The sequence below is a fragment of the Cebus imitator genome, unplaced genomic scaffold, assembly GCF_001604975.1.
Source record: "Cebus imitator isolate Cc_AM_T3 unplaced genomic scaffold, Cebus_imitator-1.0 Scaffold196, whole genome shotgun sequence".
Taxonomy (NCBI): Eukaryota; Metazoa; Chordata; class Mammalia; order Primates; family Cebidae; genus Cebus; species Cebus imitator.
In genome coordinates, this window is record NW_016107511.1 from 537,114 (window position 1) to 564,850 (window position 27,737).

Below are 27,737 nucleotides of genomic sequence, written 5' to 3' on the forward strand. Positions count from 1 at the left end.
CATCTGATAAGGTACCTAATTCACCCCCAAAGCAAGCTTGAAGCCCTCGCCTGCCCACTAGAGGATATTTCAGGACTCTCAAGGGAGCAGAGAGAGACAGGCAGTCCTGACTGCGCAGCAAGCCTCCTCCGTAGCAGCCATCTGGACTTCAACCAGCAGCCTAAGGCAGCGGTTCTCAGCAGGGTGATTTTTCACCCCCCCACCCCAGCGCTCCCCCCACCCCACAATTGGCAGTCTAGGCTGATTTTTGGTTGTCACTACTGGGAGTTGGGGGGCGCTACTGCCACCTAGTGTGTAGAAACCAGAGATGCTACTAAAGTTTCTAAGAGGCACAAGACAGGCACAACAACGGAGAATAATCTGGTGCAAAATGTCAGTGTTGGCAAGACTGAGCAGCACTGTCTGAATGGGACCCAAGGCATGACTCGGGGAGTGACTCGGGTTGAAGAATTGAGAGGTTGCTGTTAAATAGATTTCGGATATCCCTAAGCTTCTACAGGGATGCAACTTTGTTTTTGATGAGCATTAATAGATAAAGCAAATCCTTAATTTTTTATTTAAAACAATTATTTTTATTTTTTAATTGCTTTTCATCTTTATACTTTTGAATTTTTAGTGATCTCTAAAACTACAACAGAACAGCCCCTACATGTCCCTTTCTCCCTGGTGGCAGGGGAACAGTGACAGCTTCTGCCTCCCAGAGGTGACTCCAAGGATTAAGGTTTGCAGAGCACTGTCACCTGGGCCTGGCACATATTATTAGGTGGTGTTCAATAAAGACTTGTCATCATGCATATTCATGGTGTAGATACAGAAACAAATTTATTCAGTATGAAACTGCGGCCTATGAAAAGTCTCTTAATGAAAAGCAAACATAAAAGTGCTGTGGACTTTTATTTCCTTGTTTTCTGTTCACCAAAAAATCTTTCAATCAAAATTGCCTGTCAAACTAAGTATTTCCTTTGAAATGTACAGTCATTACCAGGAGCTGGCATCATGCAAGGGCTGGGTTTGTCCCTGTGCGGACTGAAACTCAGTAGCTTGCACTAACTAGAATTTGGCACCTAATGAGAATCTTTACTGTCTCCCTAATTGGAGAGAGGGGTTCAGAACAGGGAGGAACCAGCCAGCTAAGGAGGCTGTGGAGTTGTGATTAAACCTGTGGGCCTGAGAGGTGTCGCTGTTGGACAGGAAGACGCCAGTGTGTATGTGCTTTGTTCCTGCTTCTTATCTTCCTGTCCTGGACAATCAAGTGACATAAGGATCTCGCAGCCAGGGAAACACACTAGGACATGCTCTTTGTCCACTTGGCTTGCTTCTCACACCTGCTATGCTTGTTTCTGCCGCAGACCCACGGAATTGGGGTATGGGACACACACAGCTCTCCTTTTTAGAGAAAAGAAACTAGTGCATTTTTCCCCAACAGGATGGAAAGACGGCAGAAGATCTTGCTAGATCGGAACAGCACGAGCACGTAGCAGGTCTCCTTGCAAGACTTCGAAAGGTGAGAAATTCTGTTTATGGGTCTGAAGTTCTCTATCCATGTTTACGTGAAAAATTCTCAGTCTTTTTCCTTATTTGAGAACAAATAAAATGAGGCTCTAGACACCCAGGTCTTAGGAACGGAGTCCCTGTCCTGTGGCTTGTATGTCACTGGGTGTAAATGCATCAGCTCCCTATCTGTTTTCTTCTCTATTTAGACTTGGAAATCCTTTGGCCTTTTTGCAGTTGCTGTGCCTGGTTTCTCTCCTCCCACTCTCTGTAATAACCACTCCCACCAGGTAGGGGGAGGGATGAGGACGCTGACTCCGCCTCTTTCCTTCTTAGGTTTGAGCTCCAAGATAGCTGTTAAGCGCCTCTTTATCAAACATTGTTGCTCTAAGGCTTAAAGAAACAAGACAAAAATAAGGAAGAGCAGGTGTACCCTTTCCAGCCTGCAGCGTAATGGTTGTGTCAGGAGATTTCACAATAGCCAATCCCTTCAATCCAGGAACTCTGTTTTATGCTTAAAGATGTTCGCTGCAGTATTATTTATAATATAGTAATAAAAATTGGAAACATCAGATAACCCACAATAATGTCTAATAAAAGTCCCTACAGCCATAGAATAGAATGGCCTTGGCCTCTGAAATTTTTTTTTTTTTTTTTTTTTTTTGAGACAAAGTCTTGCTCTGTCTCCAGGCGCGAGGCTGGAGTGCAGTGATGTAACCTCAGCTCAATGCAACCTCCGCCTCCGGGGCTCAAGCAATTCTCCTGCCTCAGCCTCCTGAGTAGCTGGGACTACAGGCGCGCACCACCATGCCCAGCTAATTTTTGTATTTTTTAGTAGAGAAGGGGTTTCACCATGTTGGCTAGGATGGTTTCAATCTCTTGACTTCGTGATCTGCCTGCCTCGGCCTCTCAAAGTGCTGGGATTACAGACGTGAGCCACTGCGCCCAGCCTAAAATATTTTTAAGAAGTTTTACTAATAGGAGTTTAATGCTTGTGGGGTTACTGGGCGTCAAAGCAGTAGACAGATTGTATATACGTAATAATCTCTACTGTGTTAAAATACCTAGAAAAAAAGATAGAAGTAATGCTTTTTGATTTTGCTATTATACTCAACATTTTCTTCTTTAAACATTACTGTATTTTAAAAATTTTTTTACACTTATAGTAATCGTTTTCAAAAAGAACCAAACTATCTAGAAATAAAATGATAATTCAATTGGTTTAAGTGCTTGCTGAGAAGATAAGGTCCAAGATATGCTCCAGATATCCCACAAAGATCTTGCCATATAGACTGAGACGTGCCTGGGGGAGAAGCGGTGAGGTCATAACCTTCACAACCCTGAAGTTTGAGTTTTCTTTCTTTTTTTTTTTTTTTTTTTTTTTGCTACGAAGTCTCCCTCTGTCGCCAGGCTAGAGTTCAGTAGTACAATGGCATGATCTCGGCTCACTGCAACCTCCACCTCCCAGGTTCAAGCGATTCTTCTGCCTCATACTCCCAAGTAACTGGGACTACAGGTGCGCACTACCATGCCCAGCTAATTTTTCTGTTTTTAATAGAGACAGGGTTTCACCATGTTGGCCAGGGTGGTCTTGACCTCTTGACCTTGTGATCCACCCGCCTTGGCTTCCCAGAGTGCTGGGATTATGGGCGTGAGCCACTGCGCCCGGCCAAGTTTGAATTTTTATACTTGTCCTGTGGTCTTACCAGGGGCAGGGGGCCCACAGATTGGGAAAATTTCTTTCCTTGTGCAGAATATAGACTTGGAGAGACACACTTTGCTGAAGTGCATATGCATATTAAAACCCCTTGGAGCTGACCTGACAGGGGTAAAGTCATGGGTGATTGATTTTTACACCCTCCTGCTTTGGCCTCAAAGGCACTGAGCAGATGTTGGTCAACTCTGAGAGCAGCAATTCAGCCTCCCCTTTGTAAGTCAGGTAAAATTTACCTAGCCTTACTCAGCTGTTCATACCAGAAATTCATAAATTAAAATTACGGGCTTGGTGATTCTGTACCATTATGGACTGTGTTATTACACCTGTGAATTTGGACTAGAAACTCAAGGGAAACCTTTTTGTTTACAAGCAAAATAATCAGGGGCAGGGGAGAGCCTGTGAGTCGTGGTTAGCAGTCAAGAATGAGCCTTTCCATAGAGTTTCCTAAGTTTAAAATTCACTATCTTTGAAGCAGAGGACCAGCCAAACCAAACACAGCACAAATCCCCAGGTTGCAATCTCTGGCTTTGCTGGATTGCACAGCACGGGTCCCTGCATTGCACACAGAATCTCACGTCCATAGGCTGGTATACATCAATTACCCACGCAGCATCCACTGATAGTAAAAAAAGAAGTCAAGTCTGGCTTTTGCACAGGCTAAAACCTCTTTTTCCTGTTAGTTATTAGGTCTCTATTATGGTACACTGGTAGGAAGACACACTATTAAGGAAGGGTGAAAGCTTCTTCGACAGGCTTTTCTAAGTGCATCAGCCTGTTTGGTCAGATGTGCTCAGGTTTCCACACAGAGAGGCTGCAAACCAACCTGCAGTGCCTGGCACCTGGCTGGCATCCCTGACTCCCCGTGCTGTACCCTCCCAGGTGTGTGAAGTCCTAGCTCAGCTCACACAGCACCAGCACTTCCACCACTACCGCCCCCTGAAAATCCGCTTACCACATTCGCTCTCAGTGCTGTTTACCATCTAAGAAACTGCATCGCAGAGCAGGGGCCGCGGGACCTGCAGGTTCAGCTCATTGTGAGACAGACACTCAGCTGCAGCACCGTGACCTGCAAAAGCCAAGCAGGTCACTCAGGAGACACTGGCCTCATGCAGAGGGAAGAGGCATCTTGGGGGCTGTGCTGTGTTCTTCTGCCCATGCCCCCTGAGCAACAGTCCCTTCTTTGACTTAAAAGTAGATGACTGTGCAAACCCACATATACCCTTCCAGGATGATTATGCAAATAGTGAAGGAATGCTCAGAGAAAGGGCCGAGGGAGAGCAGTGGGTGCGCTAGCCAGGGTTGGTCAGATCGGTGGGTGGAAGGTCTTGCTCCCGTCCTCTGTCCCCGTTTTCTGCAGCCTGCTTAGATGACTGCCATGGTGAGGAGGAGAGATGCAAAGTACCTTGCTGCGGTGCTTCCTCCATGTCCTCAGCGAAGGGGGCTTGTTCCCATTTAGAATTCCGAATTTCCAGAGATGGGCTCTCGCTTTGTCTGTTTGGGATTTTATTTCTTTTCTTCTATCCATTGGCACCTTTGTTTTGGTGCCTAGTTTTTTTTGTTTGTTTGTTTGTTTTGTTTTTAGACTTTGTTTCACTCTTGTTGCCCAGGCTGGAGTGCAGTGGTGCAATCTTGGCTCACTGCAACCTCCACCTCCTGGATTCAAGTGATTCTTCTGCCTTAGCCTCCCGAGTAGCTAGCTGGAGATTACAGCCATCCACCACCACACCCAGCTAATTTTTTGTATTTTTAGTAGAGATGGGGGTTCAGCATGTTGGCCAGGCTGGTCGCGAACTTCTGACCTCTACCTGCCTCAGCCTCCCAAAGTGGTGGGATTACAAGTGTGAGCCACTGCATCCAGCCCGGTGCCTAGATTTTTAAAAGAGATGGGAAGTGGACTATCATAGCATTTTGTATTTTACCATTATCCTGTGGTGTTGGTCAAGGAAAAGAATGGTCACCTTTATTTTTCTGAGGCAGGGTCTCAGGCAGTGTGGTGCAATCAGTGCTCGCTGTGGCTTCAAACTCCGGGGCTCCAGTGATCCTGCTGCCTCAGCCTCCCAAGTGGCTAGGACTATAGGCACGTGTTTCCACACCCACCTAGCTGATTTTTAACATTTGTGTTAGCAACAGTGTCTCGATGCATTGCCCAGGCTACCTCTAACTCCTAGCTTCTAGTGGTCCTCCTACTTCAGCCTTCCAAAGCAGTGGGATTACAGGCGTGAGCCACTGCACCTGGCCAGAAAAGTCATCTTACTGCCCTAATGAAAGGTCAACATCCTGCCGACCACCCAGAATCCAGTGAAAAGTTCCCCCTCATCTTTACGTTGGAGCAGAATTCAGAGTAGTGCCTAAGGGCACAGACTCGAGGTCAGCTGGCCTGGGATCCACGCCCCGCTCGGCCACGTTCTCGCTGGGTGAGCTGGCAAGCTGCTCAACAGCTCTGTGCCTCAGTGTGCCCTCTTGTCAAATGGTTGAGTCTGCTGCTACCTCCCAGGACAGTGATAAGGACTGAATGGGTCAATGTAGATGATGTCCTTAGCACAGTGCCTGCACACAGTAAGCACCATGTGTTTGCTGCTGTTGTTGGAATCCCGCAGCTCACTCTGGAACAGCCGTGAGGTGTGGCGGTAGCCCCTGTGGCAGGCACCTTGAGTGTCACTTGTGGTGACGGCCACTATTGAGTCCTCATTGTGTGTGGTGGGCACTGTGATTTTACAACATCCCCAGGGTGTATAGAAGGGAACGTTCCTGCAGGAAATCCAGATTCAAAGAGGTGAGCAACATGCAAATCAGTGCAGACCTGAGGTCCCAACCTGACCTGGAGATACCTGCTGTCTGCCTTTAATCAGTGGGCTTGGGACGCTCCAGGGCAGTTTCCTGGCCAGGTGAGATGCGTCCTTTCCACACTGGCTGCTGTGCCTGTGCTGAGGCACCCTGCTTTGTAGTGCACAGGGATGGCCTTCCCGTGGAGGGGCCCAGGGTTCTAATTCCCTCCATCAGAATCTTCTGGATGCCCTGGAATTTGTTTGTCTTCATCATCCCTCGGTGGGCTCTCGACATTAGCTCCTGATTAGCCAGAACGGGAGTTGTCTGCCAAGCATTGCTAACTGCAGTCTTTCTTCCTTGTGTATGAATATAAATCCCCATGCAAGTCACTGCTTGGCACCTGGGCACACCCAGCACTGGAATTTGTTGTTGGAAATGACTGTACTGTTGCAGCATTTTCCTTATAGAATGCATCACTGAGGATTGTGGAGGGAACCCAGGAGCAGGCAGTGCCTGGGAGGAAGCCAGGAAGGGGACTGACCTGCACTTATAACTCAGGTCACCTGGAGGAGGAGACAATGGGGTACAAGATGGGGGAGGGGAAGGGGAAGGGGTCATTCACCCTTCAGAGCATCTTAGGACCATTCTCCTTTCCATGTCATTTCTCCTTGATAATTCCCAGTGTTTCTCACTGGGTGCTGTTGGCAGTTTGAGTGCTTTGGAGGTCCTGTCTTTGCAGGATGTTTCTGTCCCTGGCCTCCAAGCATCTAACATGCTAGCGTCCCCTACAGTCCCACCCGATACTGTGAAAGCCAAAAGAATGCCTCCGCACATTTTCCCTCAACCCCTAGGGTGCTACCACACTCTGCAGGAACCGCCGCGGGTTGATCCAAAACACAGTCCTGGGGAGAGGTCTGCATCTGGGACAGCCAAGGATGGCAGCCCTACATTGCCTACCATTTTATTTGGTTTCCAAATGGTCCAGTTGTGCAAAAGAAATGCTTTTTTTTTTTTGAGACGGAATCTTTCTCTGTCACCCAGGCTGGAGTGCAATGGTGGGTTGGCAAACAATGGCCTACAGCCCACCGCCTACTTCTGTAAATAAGGTTTTATTGAGACACAGCCACACACTCTTGTCTGTGGCTGGTGTTCATAATGGCAGAGTTGAGTTGCCACGGAGACCATCTGGCCCTCTACAGAAAGGGTTGCTGCCTCCTGGGGTAGGTGCCATGCAGGGAATTAAGACAGGATGAAGGATCTCGTCTCACTGCAACCTCCACCTCCCGGGTTCAAGTGATTCTCCTGCCTCAGCCTCCTGAGTAGCTGTGATTACAGGCACCTGCCACCACAACTGGCGAATTTTTGTACTTTTAGTAGAGGCAGGGTTTCACCATGTTGGTCAGGCTGGTCTTGAACTCCTAACCTCAGGTGATCCACCCACCTCGGCTTCCCAAAGTGCTGGGATTACAGGCGTGAGCCACCACCCCTGGCCAAAAGAAATACTTTCCATCTGTGCTCTGAGCTCTGATCAGTTGACATTGCCTGGGAATGTGTCTTTAAACTATATTTGCTAGGGAAGCAATGGGATTTGACATCTGGAAATAGAACCAAAGTCATCCTGGAAGATGTGCAGGGGAGAGGGGCTGGCTGTTTGGATCACTGGACAGTCCAAGGGGCAGGGGCACTGAAGACGGCTGAGGCCAAGGCCACAGCTCTTGGGCAAGAAGGAACCTGGGGCAGGGCTGAGCTGCATGTGATCGACTCTGACCCCCTCCGCATTCAGCGAACTAGGGCAGTGGTGTGCGGGAGCGTCGGTGCTGTCCCTGAGAGCTGAGCATGCCTTCCCAACTCGGTGACATCACACAGGGGTCTTGAAATCAGCCAGAGTGGGAGCATTTGCACCACAGGAATCAGCAGATGCTACAGATGAAGTCTGCTTCTCCTTACCACAGGCTGTTGATAGATTCTTCATTGCTTTGAGGGTCCCTGAGAGCCCCCTTCTGGCTGTAGGTGCCACCTTATCACAGAAGGAGGTTGTACCTTCTACCTCCTCGTGCTCAGTCAGTGACAAAGCGCCGTGCAGCTATCCAAAGTTGTCTGAGGACTGTGTTGTTGCTCAGCCAAACCCAATTCTCCTTCTAGAAGAAAGGAGGGACCCCATCTATGAGAGAGGGGTTGATCTCGATTGATATCAGCATCCATTTTCACTACAGGCATCCCAAGTCCCATTCTTACCTGATTTTAAAATAAGAGTTTCAGTGGGGATGAGGAGTTGGCTTATTTTTATTTTGTTTGTCTCTCCTTCTAATCAGATTTTCCAGAAGCCTGATATTAAAAGTAGGCTGGGTGCAGTGGCTCACACCTGTAATCCCAGCACTTTGGGAGGCTGAGGCAGGTGGATCACCTGAGGTCAGCAGTTCAAGACCAGCCTGCCCAACATGGTGAAACCCCGTCTTTACTGAAAATACAAAACAAATTAGCCAGGCATGGTGGCGCGCGCCTTTATTCCCAGCTACTCTGGGGGCTGAGGAACGAGAATTGCCTGAACCTGGGAGGTGAAGTCTGCACTGAGCTGAGATCGTGTCACTGAGCTCCAGCCTAGGCGACAGAGTAAGACTCTGTCTCAAAAAAAAAAACAAAAAAAGTAGTTTGATTTTACTAAACCTAAGACCTGACAGTGAACAAAAGTGACCAGTAATATTTTGAAAAATGAAAACAATTTGGGGGTTTGCCCAGAATGGAAAATTCACCACCTGCAAACTGCATTTTCGTAATTAAGAGCTGCTGTCCACCCGTGCGATCTCCCTGCACCCTGCCACGTGGGCAAGGCCACGTTGCCTCTCAGTGCTCTTATCCGGCCTTCCCAGAACGTGGTTGTTCTTCCCCATCAGCTTGATGTTTGGTCCTCTTGTCTGATGCGAAAGTGAAAGCTAAGTTGCTGGGGAGAAAACAGTACTTGAAGAAAGAAAAGTAGAAACTAGGCGATTTACCAGGGCTTCAAAGAGCAATGTGCAGTTACCAAATAACATTCATTCACTCACTCACTGAAAAGGTATTCCCAGTGCCTACTGTAAGAGCTGTTCCAGACACAGCAGAGACCACAGTGAACAAAAGTAGCAGAACCCAACCAGCAAGCCAATAAGAAAAATGTGTAAATCAGGTCAAGGGTTGGCAAACAATGGCCTACAACCCATCGCCCACTTCTGTAAATAAAGTTTTATTGAGATGCAGCCACACACTCTTGTCTGTGGCCGGTGTTACTAATGGCAGAGTTGAGTTGCCACAGAGACCATCTGGCCCTCTACAGAAAGGGTTGCTGCTTCCCGGGGTAGGTGCCATGCAGGGAATTAAAACAGGGTGAGGTGAGATGAAAGGATGGTGGTGTCTACGTTCACCTGGCTTATCAGGACCTCTCTGATGTGAATCAAAACCAAGACCTGAAGGACAAGAAGAATGCTGGAGCTCACTTGAGGCAGGGCCTGAGGAAGGCGGAGGAAGGGGGAGTGCAAGGGGCTGGGGCAGTGAAGGGCTGAGTGAGCCCCAGCATAAAACCACGAAGGAGGAGGGTGGCTGGGCTAGGGCACAGGGTGGGCCTGGGGTGCAGGCAGAGAAGGAGGCGCCACGGGACCCGAGAGGCAGCGCTGCTTTACAGACCTTACCCAGGGGCTGAGGAGATCAGGTTTGGGCCCAGTGTGTTAGGCAGGCAGGTGCGAGATCTGTCTTAGGTTTAGGAATTCCCCCAGTGGCTCACACTGGAGAAAGTATGTGATTAGAGCTAATACAGGTAAATATACTCTACCCTACACACACACACACACACACACACTTATGACCATCTGGAAGGTTCTGAGTCAGAGTTCTGCACTCCTTGGAGTTCGGTACTGCCTCCTCCTCTTCCCAGCCTGGTCCTGCCCTGACTCCGGGAGGTCGGCCCACACCCCAGATGCCCCAGGTCTCCTGAGTACCCTCCAGCCACACCCACAGACCTAGAGGACACACACTGGAGAGCACTTCAAGCCATGAGCCAAATTGTCTGTGGCACCATAGTCCCCGCTCCTCTCCCCCAGGGGTGTTGGCTGCACAAGGCTCCCGCCTGGCCCAGCCAGGGAGGGCCCCACCAGCCCGAGGTTTGTGGCCAGCTGGGGTCTCAGGGTGGTCTTGTAGCTTGTATTAAACAGACACTGTCGAGGGACTACTGAACTCCCCTCCAAATAAATCAGTCTTCGTACCACCTTCTAGACCTGGCCTGGAGCCCTCTCTGGGTTGGAGACACAGATCCTTGGGTGGATGAAAGCTGCTTTCCCAGGGAGAGGTCTCTGGGCCCCAACCCATCCCTACCCGCTATCTGGTAGCGAAATGTGAAAACATGCCTCCACCAATGAGGGAGAGATTTCCAAAACTCCTCTTCAGGATGACTGCCTCAAATTCAGATCCTCCAAGGTTCTTAGTGAGCAGAATGAGGGGTCATCTTCCAGGATCAGCTGAGATTTTCTTGTGAAGGGGAAGACCCGAGGATATTTTCCTTTTCTTCGCCTTTCAAGATGATGGTGAATTCTGTAAGTCTGGATCAGTGCAGTTTCCTGGCTTTTCTTCCCAAAGACTTGGTGAAGGGTGAGTGGGTCCATCTCAGCCAAGGCTGAGAGCTCTTGGTAGAGGGGAAGGGGATGCACCAAGGACATGTGATGTGAGTCCCTCCACAGAAACATTTCACTCCAAAGGGTGCCCTGTCCAGGAAGTGCCTTCCTAGCGGGATGCGCTGTGAGGGGCCCTCCTCGGCTGGTCCTCAGTGCTTGTAACTTCAGCACATCCCTGTCTATTCCTGTCTTCTCTGCTTCTGAGGAACCTGCTACCTCCCTTTCAGGGTCCAGCAGTGGGAGGAAGACCTGGTGGTGAGTTCTGGCTTTGCTCTGTTGCCTTGGGCAAGTGCCTTGGCCTCTCTGAGCCTCGATTTCCTCATTTGCAGGGGAGAAGGATGGTATTAACCACAAAGGTTCCTTGGAGGTTTCCATAGGGAATGTGAGTGAAGGCACAGCACGAGCTGGAAGGCGCCATGCACGTGGAAGTTACTGCTGCGACAGGAAACGCGTCTGTCTCAACCCCCCCTGCTGCCTCCCGCTCCTTCTCCATTTACTGGGCTGGCCCGTGAAACAGGAGAACAGACTGGCGGGAGCGCTCCCCACCCAGCCACTGCCATGCGTGGAACTGGAAGGAGTGAGCCGGACTCTCAGTACAGGGAAGGCATAGCTTGTCCTCGTACTGGGGAGCAAGTTAGCCTACAGGTTCAGTCGCCTCTAGAGCCTCTTACAGGCAGCAGTGTCTGTAGGTGACATGGTTTGAGTCTCCTGAGAGTGGAAGGGCCTTTGGGACGCCTACAGAAGGAACGAGCTTGCCCCATTCCTGCAGACAGGACTGACGTGTGCGCCAAAGCTCAGTGTCAAGATCCAAGGAAGAAAAGAACCGCAGGCAGATTCATGGCATTTTCTTTACCAAAATGGGGGCACTTGGGACCCAATGACTGGGTTTAACCGGGAGCAGTTTTCTGCCTTCCCTCCATCTCAGGTGAAGCAGACTCGGGCCAGTACCAAGGAATGTCTGTGTGTGGGGAGCTGCATGTCAGGGAATAGCTGGAGAAGTTTGCATCTGCCCCATGGGACACTCACCATGGAAGCTGACCACTGCTCAGCACAGTGGATGCAGTTCGTGCGTGGCATGGTATGGGCACAGCCGTGGACTCACAGGGAAGACCCAGGGCTGCTGCAGAAGCCTGGAGTAGGTTGGGAGGTGCCACTACTTCAGGTCAGTGGCAGCCCAGTAGCATGGGTGCACCTGCAGCAGTAGGTGGCACTGGAGGAGATTCAAAGCCCCAGCCTGACAGGTGCCACCCCCAATGAGGAACTCCTCAGAATAGAATCTGTGCCGCTTTTTTGCTGATTCAGGTAATCAGTCAGGGACATTGCTGTCGAGACCCCCAGCCCTTTCCTTCCCCTGTGCTGCTCTGTCTCTGAACCTCTTGGGATTTGAGGCCAGAAGAAGACATCAGAGTAAGGACCACCTCACGTTCTACAGATCGTGGTTCTGTGCCGTGGCCTCCACCCCAGCTGCCCCAGCATTTTACAACACACCTGATGTCATGCTTCCTTGGCCGTCCTAAAGTAGAAGGTATAGACAGAGGCACACCTACACAGTTAGTTTCGAAAAATCAGTAGCGTGCCCTAACTGCAATATAACACAGTCTTCATGGGAGCACACACATAGTGAAATACTCTGGGTGTCAGCATGCACGTGCTGGGACACAGCCAGGAGGAGGCTAGGGAACTCAGCTGGTCCCTGCACCCACCGGCAAGATCACTGAGTGCAATCCCCACAGACGCCCACGGACACTGGAGGGCTGGAATGGCAGCTCCAGCGCCACAGCAGCGTGCTGAGCTGATGTCCAGAAATCGGAGACAGCACTCAGGAAAGATAAAAGGAAAAAAGCAAAGTGTAATTATTTGCCAGTCTATAGCAGCATTTGTGGATAACTCAGTATATGTTAAATACTGTCCTCAAAACCCTCCGGATGATGTGTAAAATGTAGTTAAGTTCTCAGCTCAGATGATTGTAAACAGGTTTTTCTCCTACATAAATCCTCATCAGAAGCTCAGAAGTCAGGGGACCCAGGAGAATCCTCGCTGCAAGGGGCGTTTTGTTACACCGCGTCCGTCCGGACACCCAGCGTCCTGCTGCAGGAGCATCCCTTCATTGTGGGAACTAAATGTCACCGCACGTTTCCATAGTGTCCACCAGGGGTCAGTGTAGTTCCTGTTGAGGAAGCCTGGTCCTGGCCTAGGAAGGGAACATGGAAGCCTTTCGGAGAGTTATGTATGGGTTTGTGGCAATTCAGTTGTAACAGCAGAAGTAACGCTGGCGCTGCTGGGAGAGATCAGCAGTAAGTGAGCGCCTCCCAGGATTTAGAACTGAAGGAATGGTCCCACCAGGTGTAGATCACATGGAGACACCCTCGCATGGGTCCCTCTGAGTCCTGTCATTTATATGACACTGGCTTATGGAGATTCTATACCTGCTAGGGCTGGGAATTCTGTCTCTCCCTGCAGATGGGCTCCTGGTCTAGAAAGGCAGAGCACCCAATAATTACAGGCCAGGGGGTCACCATGGAGAGCTATGCATGGTGGGAAGAAGCTTCCAGAAGGAGATGGCAGGCAAGACAGGTTTTGTGGGCTTGTGGGAACTGCAGGTTAAAGGAGCATAAGGGTGAGGAAGAGGTCTCAGGCCGCACCTCAGAACTCCAAACAAGTCCTCGTGAGGGAGCAGGGCGGGAGTGGTGGGAAGGGACGGTGGTATGAGGGGGGTGACACCGGGACATCACATAAACGTTGAATACATTCCTAGGGTGCACTGAGCCCCTTGCCTGCACTATCCTATTGAAAGCTCTTATTTGTTATTAGATGTGAAATTGTTCACATGTCTGCATCTCCCCAAGACCACAGATCTGGGCTGAGTCTAGATTTTCCTGTGGTCAGCACTGTGCTTAGCACAGAGTCGGGGGCTCCCTAAATGCTGGCTGATGAATGAAGGAGCGAGTGAGCAGTGAACTATCTCATGCTGTGGAGCCTCCTGCTTCTCTCTATAGGGTGGGAAAAGAAGAAAGTAGCAAGGATATTGTGTCCCCGGCCCCTTCTGCAGCATGGAGCTTGTACCTTGGGGTGCCCCTTCTCTCATCCTCTTGTCACATTACTGCTCTAAAGGATCCAGACCCCTCCACAGAGATGGACACATGCCCTTGCTGGTCAGACAGGGCTGATCCTCTTTCAGGATTAAATTGAAGGCTTCTAACTTTCTCGATCTCCTGGCTTTCCATTTTCTTTTAGCCTCTTAATTGATGAGGGTAAATTTTTGATTATCCTTTTTATTGTATGAGTTTGGTAATATATTAAATATTTTTATTATACTTTTCTCTTAAAAAAAAAAATGCCTGTAGCACCCAGTAGGCCCAGGTGGTCTCCCATCCAAGTACTAACCACACCTGACCCTGCTTAGCTTCCGAGATCAGACAAGATGGGGTGCATTCGGGGTGGTATGGCTATAAACTTAGACTTTTCTCAAGCCTTAAAGTATTTGTTGGAGGTCTGTTCCTAGGCTTCTTAGGTCGTTGTGTGGTTGAAACCAGTAGTGCTGGTAGATATTTTTAATATTCATGCACAAGTGACATTGCCATGAGTTAAATCTAAAGTGCTAGTATATAGTTAACAGTAAGATAAGGTTCTTATTCCAAACCTACAGTTAGGAAGTGGACATTTGAGACATCCAATTATGTCAATTATGTTTTACTGATAAATGTTTTAATATGGGGGTTCCACAAAAAAAAAATTGAAGGCTTCACAATTGCTGCACCCAAGTTGTTATGCATCAAAATGCAGTGGAAATAGGCAAATCCTTAAGAGACAGAAAACATCTCTGTGGTTGCCAGGGGCTGAGCAAAGAGGGGAATGGCAAGGGACTGCTCACGGGTACAGAGATTCCTTTTAGGGGTGACGCAAATGTTTTGGAAGGAGACAGCAGCCATGGTCGTGCAGCACTGAAAATGCGCTAAAAGTCTCTGAATTTCACAGTTGAAAATGGTGACTTTGATGTTATGTGAATTTTACTTTCAAAGTATTCATTGGAGGTAGAAATAAACATAACCTGCAGCGCAGTGGCTTACCACCTGTAATTCCAGCACTTTGGGAGACTGAGGCAGGCAGATCACCTGAGGTCGGGAGTTTGACCAGCCTGATCAACACGGTGAAACCCTTTTAGTCTCTACATAGATATACATAGAAATACACAAAAATTAGCCGGGTGTGGTGATGTACACCTGTAATCCCAAGTACTCAGGAGGCTGAGGCAGGAGAATCACTTGAACCCAGGAGGCGGAGGTTGCCGTGAGCTGAGATGGTGCCATTGCACTCCAGCCTGGGCGACAAGAGCGAAACTCCATCTGGAAAAAAAAAAAGAAAAGAAAAGAAATAAACGTATCTTCAGCACGGGTAAAAACTTCACACTGGGTATTAGGAACCTTGAAAATCATCATTTGCCTCTTTTTCTGTCACTCACTGGCTCTTTCTTATCCGTGCTCAGGATACGCATCGAGGACTCTTCATCCAGCAGCTCCGACCCACACAGAACCTGCAGCCAAGAATTAAGCTCAAGCTGTTTGGCCACTCAGGGTCCGGCAAAACCACCCTTGTAGAATCTCTCAAATGTGGGCTGCTGAGGAGCTTTTTCAGAAGACGTCGGCCCAGACTGTCTTCTACCAGCTCCAGCAGGTTCCCCCCGTCACCCCTGGCTTCTAAGCCAGCAGGTAGGAAACTCCAGCTCTCCCCTGTCTCTCTAGCAGGCGTCAGCTTCTGCATTCTCTCCTCTCAAGGTCTGGGAGGGAAGGGGGCTGTGTTTGGGTGACTTGGCCTGTACTGGACCCTGTGGCCTTAGCGGCAAGATGGGAAGAAGCTTCCAAAAGGAGATGGCAGGCAAGACAGGTTTTGTGGGTTTCCAACATGGAGAAACCCCGTCTCTACTAAAATACAAACTTAGCCAGGCGTAGTGGCACATGCCTGTAATCCCAGCTACTCGGGAGGCTGAGGCAGGAGAAATCACTTGAACCTGCAGCCAAGAATTAAGCTGGTGGCCTTGTGTGTGCCACCTGTTGTCCTGCAGTGGCAAACTGACTTGGCAGCGGCAAAACAAGGACCTCACTGAAATCACAGACACAAAGGTCCATCCTCATAAATGTGCAAACTGCAGATTTTGCACAATCAGCTTTGGGGACACGATTGCAAATTGCATTGCATTCTACTCAGGGGCTCTGGACTTAGAGACAAAAAGAGCTCAAACTCAGACAGGCCAAGCACAGCACAGATCAAATACCAGCCCAGGAAGGGTCCTCACCCCTTATCCTTCTTCCTGGAATGCTGTGGGCAGACTCAGTATTGTGGATACATGGAGCAACAAAAAGAGATTTCCAGGAAGTGCCATCCCGCTCAGTCCCAGGGGTTTCCAGAAGCTCCTTAGAGGTTTTCAGGGATGGTCTCTCTGGTCACATCACCCTCGTTGGGAAGCTTTGCCGCCTTTCGGGCCAGCCACAGACAGGGTTATCCATTCACACTGGGGGCTGCCAGGACTCACACCCAGAACTGCAGGGTTGCCTTTCCTTCCCAAGGGGGAAACACCCACAGAGAACAAGAGAAAATGATGCGGTCTTGGGTGTGATTGTGGCTGAATCCTCCTTTAGACAGAGCGAGGTAGTTTGTGGGAAGATAGGAAGAGACTTTGGAAGAGTTTCCTAAACCAGGTCAATTTTGTGCTTTGTGCCTTGATTCATTCTCGGTACACGATGCAGATCTGTTCCCAGGTTGACGCCAAATGTGTTCAAGTTTGTGTTTCTCTTACTGTCCTCAGTGAGGGAGGATGCTGGGGAGCATTGGGAGACCGTTTGTCTGTATGTCCTGCCATGGGGACGGCGTCTTTAGCCAGGACTTCGAGAGGGGTGCCCAGTGTGGGGACAGCAGCCACTCTGCAGGGAGAGCCTGTGGAGTAGGTGCTGCCAGCTGCCCTCAGCCCAGTCGTGGGGGTCTGGGGAGGAGGTAGCTTCCTGGTCCCTGGGACCCTGCAGCCAGTGCAGCCTCCCCAGCACCACCTGACATTCCTGCCGGGGCCACGAGGCAGGAGCCCGGCTTCTCCTACAGGCCAGGTGGGAGGTGGCGCTGCTCTCTCTTGAGTCCTCTGCCTCTTAGTGCTTTAGAACCCGTCTGCTCCTGTCGTCTCTGGGATGCTGGTTTTGCTCCTACGAGGAACTGAAGGAGGACAACTTTTCAACCACATTCCCTTCTCCTGGACCCAAAGTCCTCAGGCTCCAGAAAGCTCCACTCGGAGAAAGTCCACGTGGGGAGTGGCCAGGCTTATGGTGAAACCCCGTCTCTACTAAAAATACAAAAAATTAGCTGGGCATGGTGGCGCGTGCCTGTAATCCCAGCTACTCAGGAGGCTGAGGCAGGAGAATTGCCTGAACCTGGGAGGCGGAGGTTGCGGTGAGCCGAGATCGTGCCATTGCACTCCAGCCTGGGTAATGAGAGCGAAACTCCGACTCAAAAAAAACAAAAGAAAGCAGCAAATGCAGGAAAGACAGAGAGAAGGCAGAGGGCCCAGAGGGGTGTCCAGCTCGTAAGGTTGCTGCTCCCTGGGAACACAAAAATCCCAGGTGTCATGTGGGACCCTCTGTAGGAGCCAGGCCCCGTGGGAAGCACCTGGGGAGTCCCGGTGCTGGTACCCACCCAGGTTCCCAGATGCTGTCCACACAGCCCCTCATTTGAATACCAGGATCTCTGCGGTCCTCTCATGAGCCCATTTCGGAGGAAAGTAACCTGAGGCTCAGAGGCAGGAGGTGGGTCTGCCGGGAGAGGGGGACACAGCAGACGGGGGCCTCCCGGAGAAGCTGCGGTGCTCTGCTTAGTATGAGGAGGGGAGAGAAAACATTGAATGAGTTACTGTCATTTAAAAATCAAGAGATTGTGCCTGCAAATGTGGATATTTGGCTTTTTGTGTGAAATTGGAAGCTTTGTCACCACTGGACACACCCTCCTGCCTGGCTCTGGGTGGTGGGGAGGGGCAGCTGCCCCACTTAGAGGGACACAGGCTCCGATTTCACCACGGTGGTCTCCATCTGCACCCCAACTCCAAGAGTCCCTCAGAACAGGAGAGAGAGCTCAGAAGCAGGCCCTGCGCCCGATGTGAAATTCTGCTCTGTGATGGCATTTCCTCCATGGGTGAAAGACAGTTCCCCCCAGCAGGAACGCGTTGGAGCGTGTGGGCCCTGGGTAAGACTGTGACTAGTCAAGGCCAGAGGTGGTGCTCTGTCCCAGAAATGTTTGGCCAAAGCCAGGCAGCCTTCCAGAGGGCCTGGCAAGGACAGAAAAGGTGTGCAACCCCATGGAGGCCCCCACTGCTTAATGCTCAAGTGGCCTGATGGCTCCAGAGGGGTGGGCAGAGTGTTATCCAAACAGTCCCTCGAGGTAAGGACCTTCACCTGCGGTTAAGCCAGCGCCTGCTTGGGGCTGTTTAGAGGCGGGAGGCTGTGCCCACACACCCCATAGCACCTCTGCTCCTGCCCCAGGTGGGTGCCCTGCAGCCTGGTGGCTGAGGGATCTCTGGGCAGGAGGCACAGCTCAGCAGCTGGACTTGGAGATGGATGAGACAGAGAAGATGCCCCCAGCCCTGGACTGGGCAAGTCACCAGGCACTTGCTGCCCTCATAGCTTGTACATCAGCATCAGACAGTGCCCAAGAAATGCAGAGCAGGGTGCAAGCACAGGGCACCGCGAGGGCGGCCTAGGGAGATGGGGCTCTGGCAGATGGTATGCGTGCTGGGGGCTGATGGAGCAGCATGGCTTTGATAGACACCGAGGAACTGCCGCCCCTGAGCGCACCTCCAGGTTCCAGAAAAAGCAACACTGTCACCTCCCAGGGGTACTGCTCATGCCTGGCAGGCTGTCCTGGGGTCTCTTTCAGGCCAGGGCTCTGGACACTGTTGATCTCTCTGGAATTGTCAGGGCTTTTTCCCTTCAATGGGAGAGATGCCTACATGACGACTGCCGTTCTCTTGAGAACCCTGGAGGCCAAGGCTGAGCTCAGCCAGGAGATAGGACAGGGTGAACTCGCTGATGCCTGTTGCACACATCACTCAGCTGTGGGGACACTGAGGGTTGTGGCTGGGGAAAGAAAACATCCAAGGTCATAGGACACATGAATGTCCTGGAAGAGTATTTAAAGAGGCCATTCTTGCTACTGCCTAAAGGAGCCTGCAGGAGGAATCCCCTGTGACAAGGTGAAGTGGGTCTCCTGGGAGCTGCCATGTTACACCACCAGGGGGCGGTAGTTAACAAAAATGATTTCCTTGGGATTTCAGTGCTTCCCAATGAAATGATTTTCCTTTTTTTTTTTTTTTTCTTTTTTCCTATTTATTTATTTATTTTGATATGGAGCCTCGCTCTGTTGCCAGGCTGGAGTTCAGTGGCACGATCTCAGCTCACTGCAACCTCCACCTCCCGAGTTCAAGCGATTCTCCTGCCTCAGCCTCCTGAGTAGTTGGGACTACAGGCGGGCACCACTCTGCCCAGCTAATGTTTTACATTTTTAGTAAAGACAAGGTTTCACCATGTTGGCCAGGATGGACTCGATCTCTTGACCTCATGATCCACCTGCCTTGGCCTCCCAAAGTGTTAGGATTACAGGTGTGAGCCACCGCACCCAGCCGATTGTTTTCTTAATACCATGTACAAAGCCTGTCCTAACCTGTTATCCTCCCAAGGAAACCATCACCAAAGAGCAGGAATGACTGCCATTTACCAAGGTCTGCTCTCCTCATTAAGCACACGGCCACATGCCATTAAAACAAGGCTTGTTCCTGACAGGCGGTCACCCAGACATAGATTCCAGGTCACAGGAAAATGGACAGACCCATTCTTGGGCAACCCCAGAGGTTTTTTCAGACTGGGTTTAACAGTATGCAGAGAAATACACTAAAATGGCAGCTATGTTGACATCAAGGTTTACGTCATTTTGCTTTTGTTTTCTATTTACATTCCCCTCTGCCAACTTTCCTACAGCAATATAACATGCATATATGTTTTTAAGAATAAATCTTGGCCAGGCACGGTGGCTCACACCTGTAATCCCAGCACTCTGGGAGGCTGAGGCGGGTGGATCACGAGGTCAGGAGATTGAGACCATCCTGTCCAACATGGTGAAACCCCATCTTTACTAAATACAAAAAATTACCCAGGTGTGGTTGGGCTCACCTGTAGTCTCAGCTACTCGGGAGGCTGAGGCAGGGGAATTGCTTGAGCCTGGGAGGCAGAGGTTGCAGTGAGCTGAGATCGCGCTGCTATACTCCAGCCTGGCAACAGAGCAAGGCTCCGTCTCAGAAAAAACAAAGAATAAATCCTGCCATCTAAGTGCCCTTCCTTTTCTCCTTGTACCTGACCCTGCTCTTAGGATCCACTTTTCTTCTCCTCATCCCCTCTGTTGGATACCCCCGTCATCCATGTCCTCAGTCTTAACCCTTTGGTCTTTAAGTAAGGGATTACCTTAGTGTTTGGATCATCTGTTTTAAAGTCAGACAAAGGGTGAAATGGTCACTCCTTTAGTGCCTTGCAATGTCGAGTGTATTAATTGTAAACCAATGGTACCACATGGTACAGTTAAGATCAGTTTACCCTCCCTTCTCCAGTGCAATTGGTTCACCAATGTCTTACGGAGAAGCCACTGTGGGCCCTGAGTCACAGCCCTGACCAGAAAGGCAGCTTCTGCCTGCACAGGCCCAGTGGGAGAGATGGGGAGAGGGGCAGCCCAGTGAGTAACTGTGGCGGTGAGGAAGCACAGGCTCTGTGCCCAAACGCGGGGACCCAGACTCGGATATGCAGCTCCCCACACACACACACACACTGCCCCACACTACACACACGCGGGGACCCAGACTCTGATATGCAGCTCCCCACACACACACACACACTGCCCCACTACTACACAACGCGGGGACCCAGACTCTGATATGCAGCTCCCCACACACACACACACACTGCCCCACTACTACACACACGCGGGGACCCAGACTCTGATATTCAGCTCCCCACACACACACACTGCCCCACTACTGCACACACGCGGGGACCCAGACTCTGATATTCAGCTCCCCACACACACGCTGCCCCACTACTGCACACACACTTTAAAAACTGACTCACTCTTTAAAATGTACTAAAATACATTGATTTGAAAACGAAACAATATCCTTACCATACGTTGGAACCCAGTGCCACTGCCATAAGTAAAAATAAATGCAGTGAACGGCAACCAGTGTGAATAAAACCCAGCGACACGCTGATGCCCACACCCTCTTTATTAAAAGGGAAAATGAGCAGGTATTGGGGAAATGCTAAATTCAGAAGGCCTTAAGTAGGGACTTGCTGCTGAAACAACTAAAGGGCCTTCAAGGGAATTTCAAAAAGGAGTAGCTTTCGCAGTGTGTGATTCAGCATCGCTTAATGCCATGGCCTGCTGCTGTCTGAAATCATTTTCCATTTAACCTGCAATCGTCATCTCGTGTGCAAGAGAGAAGCCGCTCAGCAGGAGCTGGAGGCAGACAGAGACTGCAAGTATCAGAGAAGCAGCAGAAAGTGAGAAGGGAAGAAACCCCGACCTCCCACCCTCTCTGCAGCCTCCCCTTGGCTGACCCTAAGCAGAAGTCACATGGCAAGTCAGCCTAGAGACACAATCCCTAGGACCGGCCATGCGGGCACAGGGCAGGGCAGAAAAGGGTTGTGGGGAGGTGGAGCAAGCGGAAAAGCCCACAGCCTCCTTGGGAACACGGCTGCCCTGCCCGTGTGAGGGCAAACACACTCAGCCTGAAGCCAGAGTTGGGGTGGGGCCAGAGGCGAGCTCCAGATAAGGAAACCTCAGGGCCAGCCTGGGAGAGAAACAGGTGCATACTGCGCACTGTGAGGACTCACGCGGTTCTTTCCGTCCTGCAGTCTCAGTGAGCATCAACAACCTGTACCCAGGCTGCGAGAACGTCAGCGTGAGGAGCCGCAGCATGATGTTCGAGCCAGGCCTTACCAAAGGGATGCTGGAGGTGTTCGTGGCCCCGACCCACCACCCGCACTGCTCAGCTGATGACCAGTCCACCAAGGCCATTGACGTCCAGAACGCCTATTTGAACGGTATGCTCTGCTTTTCCCCAGGGAAGGACTTGAGGCTTTCCTTTGACAGGGCTGTCAGTCATCCCTAAAGGGAGCTTGTCCTGGGCTGTAACTGTCACTTCCAGAAGGAAATCCAACACAAACTGATATTCGGTGAGCCAGACTGAAACATGGCTGGCTACCATCCCTACACAGTAAAAGTAAACACTGGGGTATTGTTAGCACCTAGTAAAGCACTTGGCATACAGTAGGTGCTTGATAAGTGACTATTGAGTAAATGAATAATATTTGTACATATTTGTGGGGTACATGCGATATTTCACATAGAATGTGTTATGATCAGTGAGGTGTCCATCACTTCCAGTTTTTATCATTTCTACGTGTTGGAAACATTTCACGTCCTCTCTTCTAGCTATTTTGAAATATACAACACGTTGTTAACTATAGACCCTATTCTGCTTTTGAACATTAGAACTTATTCCTTCAAACTGTATGTTTGTACCCATTATCCAACCTCTCTTCATTCCCCACCCCCCCACCACACACAGCCTTCCCAGTGTATGGTATCTATCACTCTACTCTCTACCTCCATAAAAACAACTTTTTTAGCTCCCACATGTGAATGAGAACATACAATGTTTATCTTTCTGTGTCTGGGTTATTTCACTTAACATAATGACCTCCAGTTCTATCCATGTTGCTGCAAATGACATTATTTCATTCTGTTTTATGCCCAAGTATAAATAGCATTCTGTTATGTGTATACCATGTTTTCTTTATTCATTTGTTCCTTGATGGACACTTAGGTCGATTTCATATCTTTGCTATTGTGAATAGTGCTGAAGCAAATATGGATGTGCAGGTATCCCTTTGATACACTGATTTCCTTTCCTTCAGAAAAATACACTGTAGTAATTACTAGATGATATGTTGGCTCAGTTTTTAGTCTTTTTGAGAAATCTCCATACTATTTTCCATAATGGCCGTACTAATTTATATTTCCACCAACAGTATGCAAGAATTCTCTTTTCTCTGAACCGTTGCGAGCATCTGCTATTTTTTTGTCTTTTTATTAATAGCCATTCTGATTGGTGTAAAATGGTGTCTCACTGGTTTTGATTTGAATTTCCTAGATGATTAGTAATACTGAATATTTTTCTCATTTACCTGTTAGCCATTTATATGTCGTCTTTTGAGAAATTTCTATTCAGGTTCTTTGCCTATTTTTTCCCTTTTCTTTTTCAACTTATATTTTAGATTCAGGGGCCCCTGTGCAGGTTTGTTACCTGGTTATATTGCATGATGCTGAGGTTTAGGGTACAAATGATCCTGTCACTCAGGTACTGAGCATAACACCCAGTAGTTTTTCAACCCTTGCCTCCCTCCCTCCCACCCCTCTAGTACTCCCCAGTTTCTGTTATTGCCATCTTTATGTCCGTGAGTATCGAATATTTAGAAACGCCTTGTGAGAACATGCAATATTTGCTTTTCTGTTCCTGTGTCAATTCACTTAGGATAGTAGCCTCCAGCTGCACTCATGTTGCTGCAAAGGACATGATTTTCTTCGTTTTATGTCTTCTTAGTATTTCGTGATGTATATGTGCCACATTGTCTTCATCCAGTCTGCCATTGACGGGCACCTAGGCTGACCCCACGTCGTTGCTGTTGTGAACAGTGCTGCCATGAACATTCAAGTGCATGTGTCCTGTTGGTGGAACGATTTGTTTTCTTTCAAATATATACTCAGAAATGGGAATCAGGGGTCCCTGGATCAAATGATAGTTTTAAGTTCTTTGAGAAATCTCCAAACTTCTTTCCACAGTGGCTGAACTCACATTCCCACAAACAATGTAGAAGTGTTCTCTTTTCTTCACACTGTCACCAGCATCTCGTTTTAATGATAGTCATTCTGACTTGTGTGAAGTGGTATCTCATTTTTTAATACTGATTCAATCTCATTACTCATTATTGGTCTGCCCAAGTTTTCTATTTCTTTTTGGTTCAGTCTTTGTAAATTATGTGTCCAGGAATTTATCCATTTCCTCTAGATTTTCCAATTAGCATATAGTTGTTCATAATAACATCTGATGATCTTTGGTATTTTTGTGGCATCAGTTGTAATATCTTTTCATTTCTAATTTTGTTCTTTTGGGTCTTCTCTCTTTTTTTCTAGGTCACTCTAGCAAATAGTTCAGCAATTTTGTTTATATTATAAAAAAACAACTTTTCATTTCATCAATTCTTTGTAATTTTTTAGTCTCTATTTTGTTTAGTTCCTCCCTGACTTTGATTATTTCTTTCCTTCCGCTAAATTTGGGTTTGGATTGTTCTTGCTTCTCTAGTTCCTTGAGGTGCATCGTTAGGTTGTTTACTCGAAATGTTTCTGATTTTTTGATGTAGGTGTTTATTGTTATAAAGTTCCTTCTTAGCACTGCTTTTGCTGTAGGTTTTGGTCTAGTGCTGTGGGTTTCATTTGTTTCAATAATTTTTTCAATTAGTACCTAGTTTCTTTCTTGATCCTATGGTCATTCAAGAGCATGTTGTTTACTTTCCATGTATTTGTACAGTTTCCAAAGTTCCTCTTATTATCGATTTCTAGTTTTATTGCGTTGTGGTTTGAGGAGATACTTGATATGATTTCAATTTTTTTATATTTGTTGACACTTTTTGTGTGTCCTAATATATGTTCTATCCTGGAGAATGTTGCCTGTGCTGATGAGAAGAATGTGTATTCTGTAGCTGTTGGATGAAATGTTCTGTAAATGTCTGTTAGGTCCACTTGGTCTAGCACACAGTTTAAATTCAGTGTTTCTTGGTTCATTTTCTGTCTATATAATTTGCCTAATACTGAAAGTGGGGTGTTGAATTCCCCAAATATTACTGCATTGAAGTCTTCTATAGATCTAATAATATTTATTGTAAATATCTAGGTGCTCTGGTGATGGATACATAAATATTTAGAATTGTTATATCCTTTTGCTGAATTGATCCCTTTTCCATTATATGACCATCTTTGTTTCTTTTTACTGTTTTTGACTTAAAGTCTGTTTTATCTGATATAAGTATAGCAACTTCCACTCACTTTTGCTTTCCATTTTCATGGAATATTTTTACTTTCAGCCTATAAGTATCTTTATAGATGAAATGGATTTATTGTCAGCAGCATATAGTTGGACCATGTTTTATTAGTTAAAAAAACTGTGTATATCTTTCAGGTGGAAAAGTTAATCCATCTACATTCAAGGTTCCCTTTAATATGTGAGGGCTTATTCCTGTCATTTTATTAACTGATTTTTTGTTGTATTATATACTCTTTATTCCTTTCTTTCTCCTTTAGTATCGTTGTTTGGTGGCTTTTTGTTTTAATATTTGAGTCCTTTCTCTTCCTTATTAATACACTTGTTCTACCAGTGGATTTATACTTTCGTGTGTTTTCATGATAGAAGAATTGTCCTTTCACTTCCAGGTGTAGGACTACTTTAAGCATTGCTTGTAGATTTGATCTAGTGCTGATCAATTCCCCCAGCTTTTCTTGTTTGGGGAAGACTTTATTTCTCCTTCACTTATGAAGCATAACTTTGCTGGGTGTAGCATCCTTGGCTGACAATTTTCTTCTCTCAGCTCTTCAAATATAGCATTCATTCTCTCCTGGCTGGTAGGATTTCTGCTGAGAAATCTGCTGTGAGTCTAATGCGCGTTCCCTTGTAAGTGACTAGACTTTTTTTTTTTTTTCTGTTTTCAGATTTCTCTTTGTCTTTCGCTTTTGGCAATTGGACTATAACGTGCCATGGAGAGGACCTTTTTTCAATTGTATCTATTTGGAGATCTCTGAGCTTCCTGCATCTGAATTTCCAAATCTCTTGCTAAACCTGGGAAGTTTTTAACAATTATTTAATAAATAGATTTTTACCTCTTTCAGTTTTTCTTTACCTCTGGGACACCAAAAATTTGAATATTTGATTGCTTTATGGTGTCCCATATGTCACAAGAACTTTGTTTATTTTTTTTTATTTTTATGTTTTTAATGTTGTCTGGGTGATTACAAAAGACCTAACTTCAAGTTATGAAATTCTTTCTTCTGCTTGATCTAGTCTATTGTTGCAGCTTTTGAATGAATGTTCTATTTTACTCAATATGTTTTTCAATTCTAGAATTTCTATTTTGATTCTTTGGTAAGTTTCTCATTAATATTCTGAGTTGTTATTCTGATTTCTTTGTATTGTTTTTCTGGATTCTCTTGTGCCTCACTGAACTTGTTTAATCATTATTTTGGATGCTTTCTTTAGATTGCATACATTTATTTTTCATTTGAATCTGTTGCTGAAGAGTTATTTCATCTTTTGGAGGTGTAATATTTCCCTGCTTTTTCATGTTTCTTGTGTCCTTACATTGATATATGTGCATCTGGTATAATAGTCACTTCTTTGAACTTGTTGAACTTGCGTTCATAGGGGAGGACGTCTTCCTGAAGGTGTTTCTGTGGTGTTGGTCGGGTAGGGCACTTTGGCTTTGCTGGACGCATGCAGTAACATAGTGGCTATATGACTTTTTTGTTTTCAGCTATAAACAACTCCAGTGGTGTCTGTAATTTTCTCAGTGGCTTAGGGTATGGCTGTTAGAGGTTCATGTAGCTCATGGCTCTGCAGACTGGGAAGTTCAGGGAGCATGGCACCAGCATCTGCTTTGCTTCTGGTGAGAGCTTTTGAGTTGGGTCTACACGTGGCAAAAGGTCAAAGAGGAAGTGGACACATGGGAGGGAACAAAAACCTGCTTTATGTCAACCCACGTTCTCAGAACCTGATCCATTCCCATGAGAACTAATCCATTCTCACGAGAGCAAGAACAGACTCAGTCACTCACTCCCACCAGCACCAAGCCTTTGGGGAGGGATTTGCCCTTAGTACGCAAACACCTCCCACCAGGCTTCACCTCCCACAACACCTCACTGAGGAGCAAACTTCAACGTGAGTTTTAGTGGGGACGAACCATACCCAGGTCACAACAAGATGTAGATATATACAGAAGAATTCCGTAAGTATCACTGTGCCTACTTCGAATCCTTGAAGTGCTAAGAGAAATTATGATTGAAATTTGGTTGGCGATGTTTCACGATTGTTATCATTTTTCTTTTTCCGTAGGAGTTGGCGATTTCAGTGTGTGGGAGTTCTCTGGAAATCCTGTGTATTTCTGCTGTTACGACTATTTTGCTGCAAATGATCCCACGTCAATCCATGTTGTTGTGTTTAGTCTAGAAGAGCCCTATGAGATCCAGCTGAACCAAGTGATTTTCTGGCTCAGTTTCCTGAAGTCCCTTGTCCCCGTGGAAGAACCCATAGGTGAGCTAAGTCCCTGTGGGCCACTGATGTCCTGCCTGTGGCTGGCCACGGATCGCCTCCTCCTCCCAGGCTCCTGCTCTGCTGCCACTGTTGCTGCTGGCCTTGCACCAGGCCATGAGCAGATCCCACCGTTTGTGGCTAACAGCTGGGCCACCTTCCTTTCTGCTTCCTGCTAGGACGCTTCTACTCTGAGAATCTTCCTGGGGCTCAGGTGTTCATGATATTCTGCAGGGAGTGTTTGTTTCATGATTGCATATTCCTGCCTCAAAGGCCCACTTCTGAACAATTCTTTGAGAGGCATGTCTCACCTTTTTTCTTTGACAGCCATGGTCATTGTGTGTTAGGTGCAAAATAGAATCCCTGCTTGGATAGTGACAGCACCTTTGCTTAAAGGGTACAGAATTAATCAGCAGAATATGCTCTTCTTCATCCTGTAATTCCACTAAGAAATGAAGAAAGGAGCCAGGTGCAATGGCTCACACCTGTAGTCCTAGCATCATGGGAAACCAAGGTGGGTGGATCATTTGAGCTCAGGAGTTCAAGACCAGCCTAGCCAACATGGCAAAACCTCGTCTCTACAAAACATACAAAAACTTAGCCAGGTGTGGTGGCGTGTGCCTATAGTCCCAGCTAGTTGGGAGGCTGAGGCAGGAAGATTGCTTGAACCTGGGAGGCTGAGGCTGCAGTGAGCTGAGATCAT

The 27,737-nt window shown here is 47.9% G+C and overlaps 1 protein-coding gene across 3 annotated transcripts in view; it reads left to right on the top strand.

Annotated features, from left to right (window-relative positions):
• The window catches only part of DAPK1 (death associated protein kinase 1), a 212,137-nt gene that overhangs the window by 173,323 nt on the left and 11,077 nt on the right, over window positions 1-27,737 (top strand). For all 3 annotated transcript variants that reach the window (XM_017547144.2, XM_017547142.2, XM_017547145.2), the window contains exons 19-22: window positions 1,427-1,504; window positions 15,092-15,314; window positions 21,534-21,722; window positions 26,840-27,037. In XM_017547144.2, coding sequence (XP_017402633.1) covers window positions 1,427-1,504; window positions 15,092-15,314; window positions 21,534-21,722; window positions 26,840-27,037 — 688 coding nt within the window. The remainder of the gene's footprint in view (window positions 1-1,426; window positions 1,505-15,091; window positions 15,315-21,533; window positions 21,723-26,839; window positions 27,038-27,737) is intronic.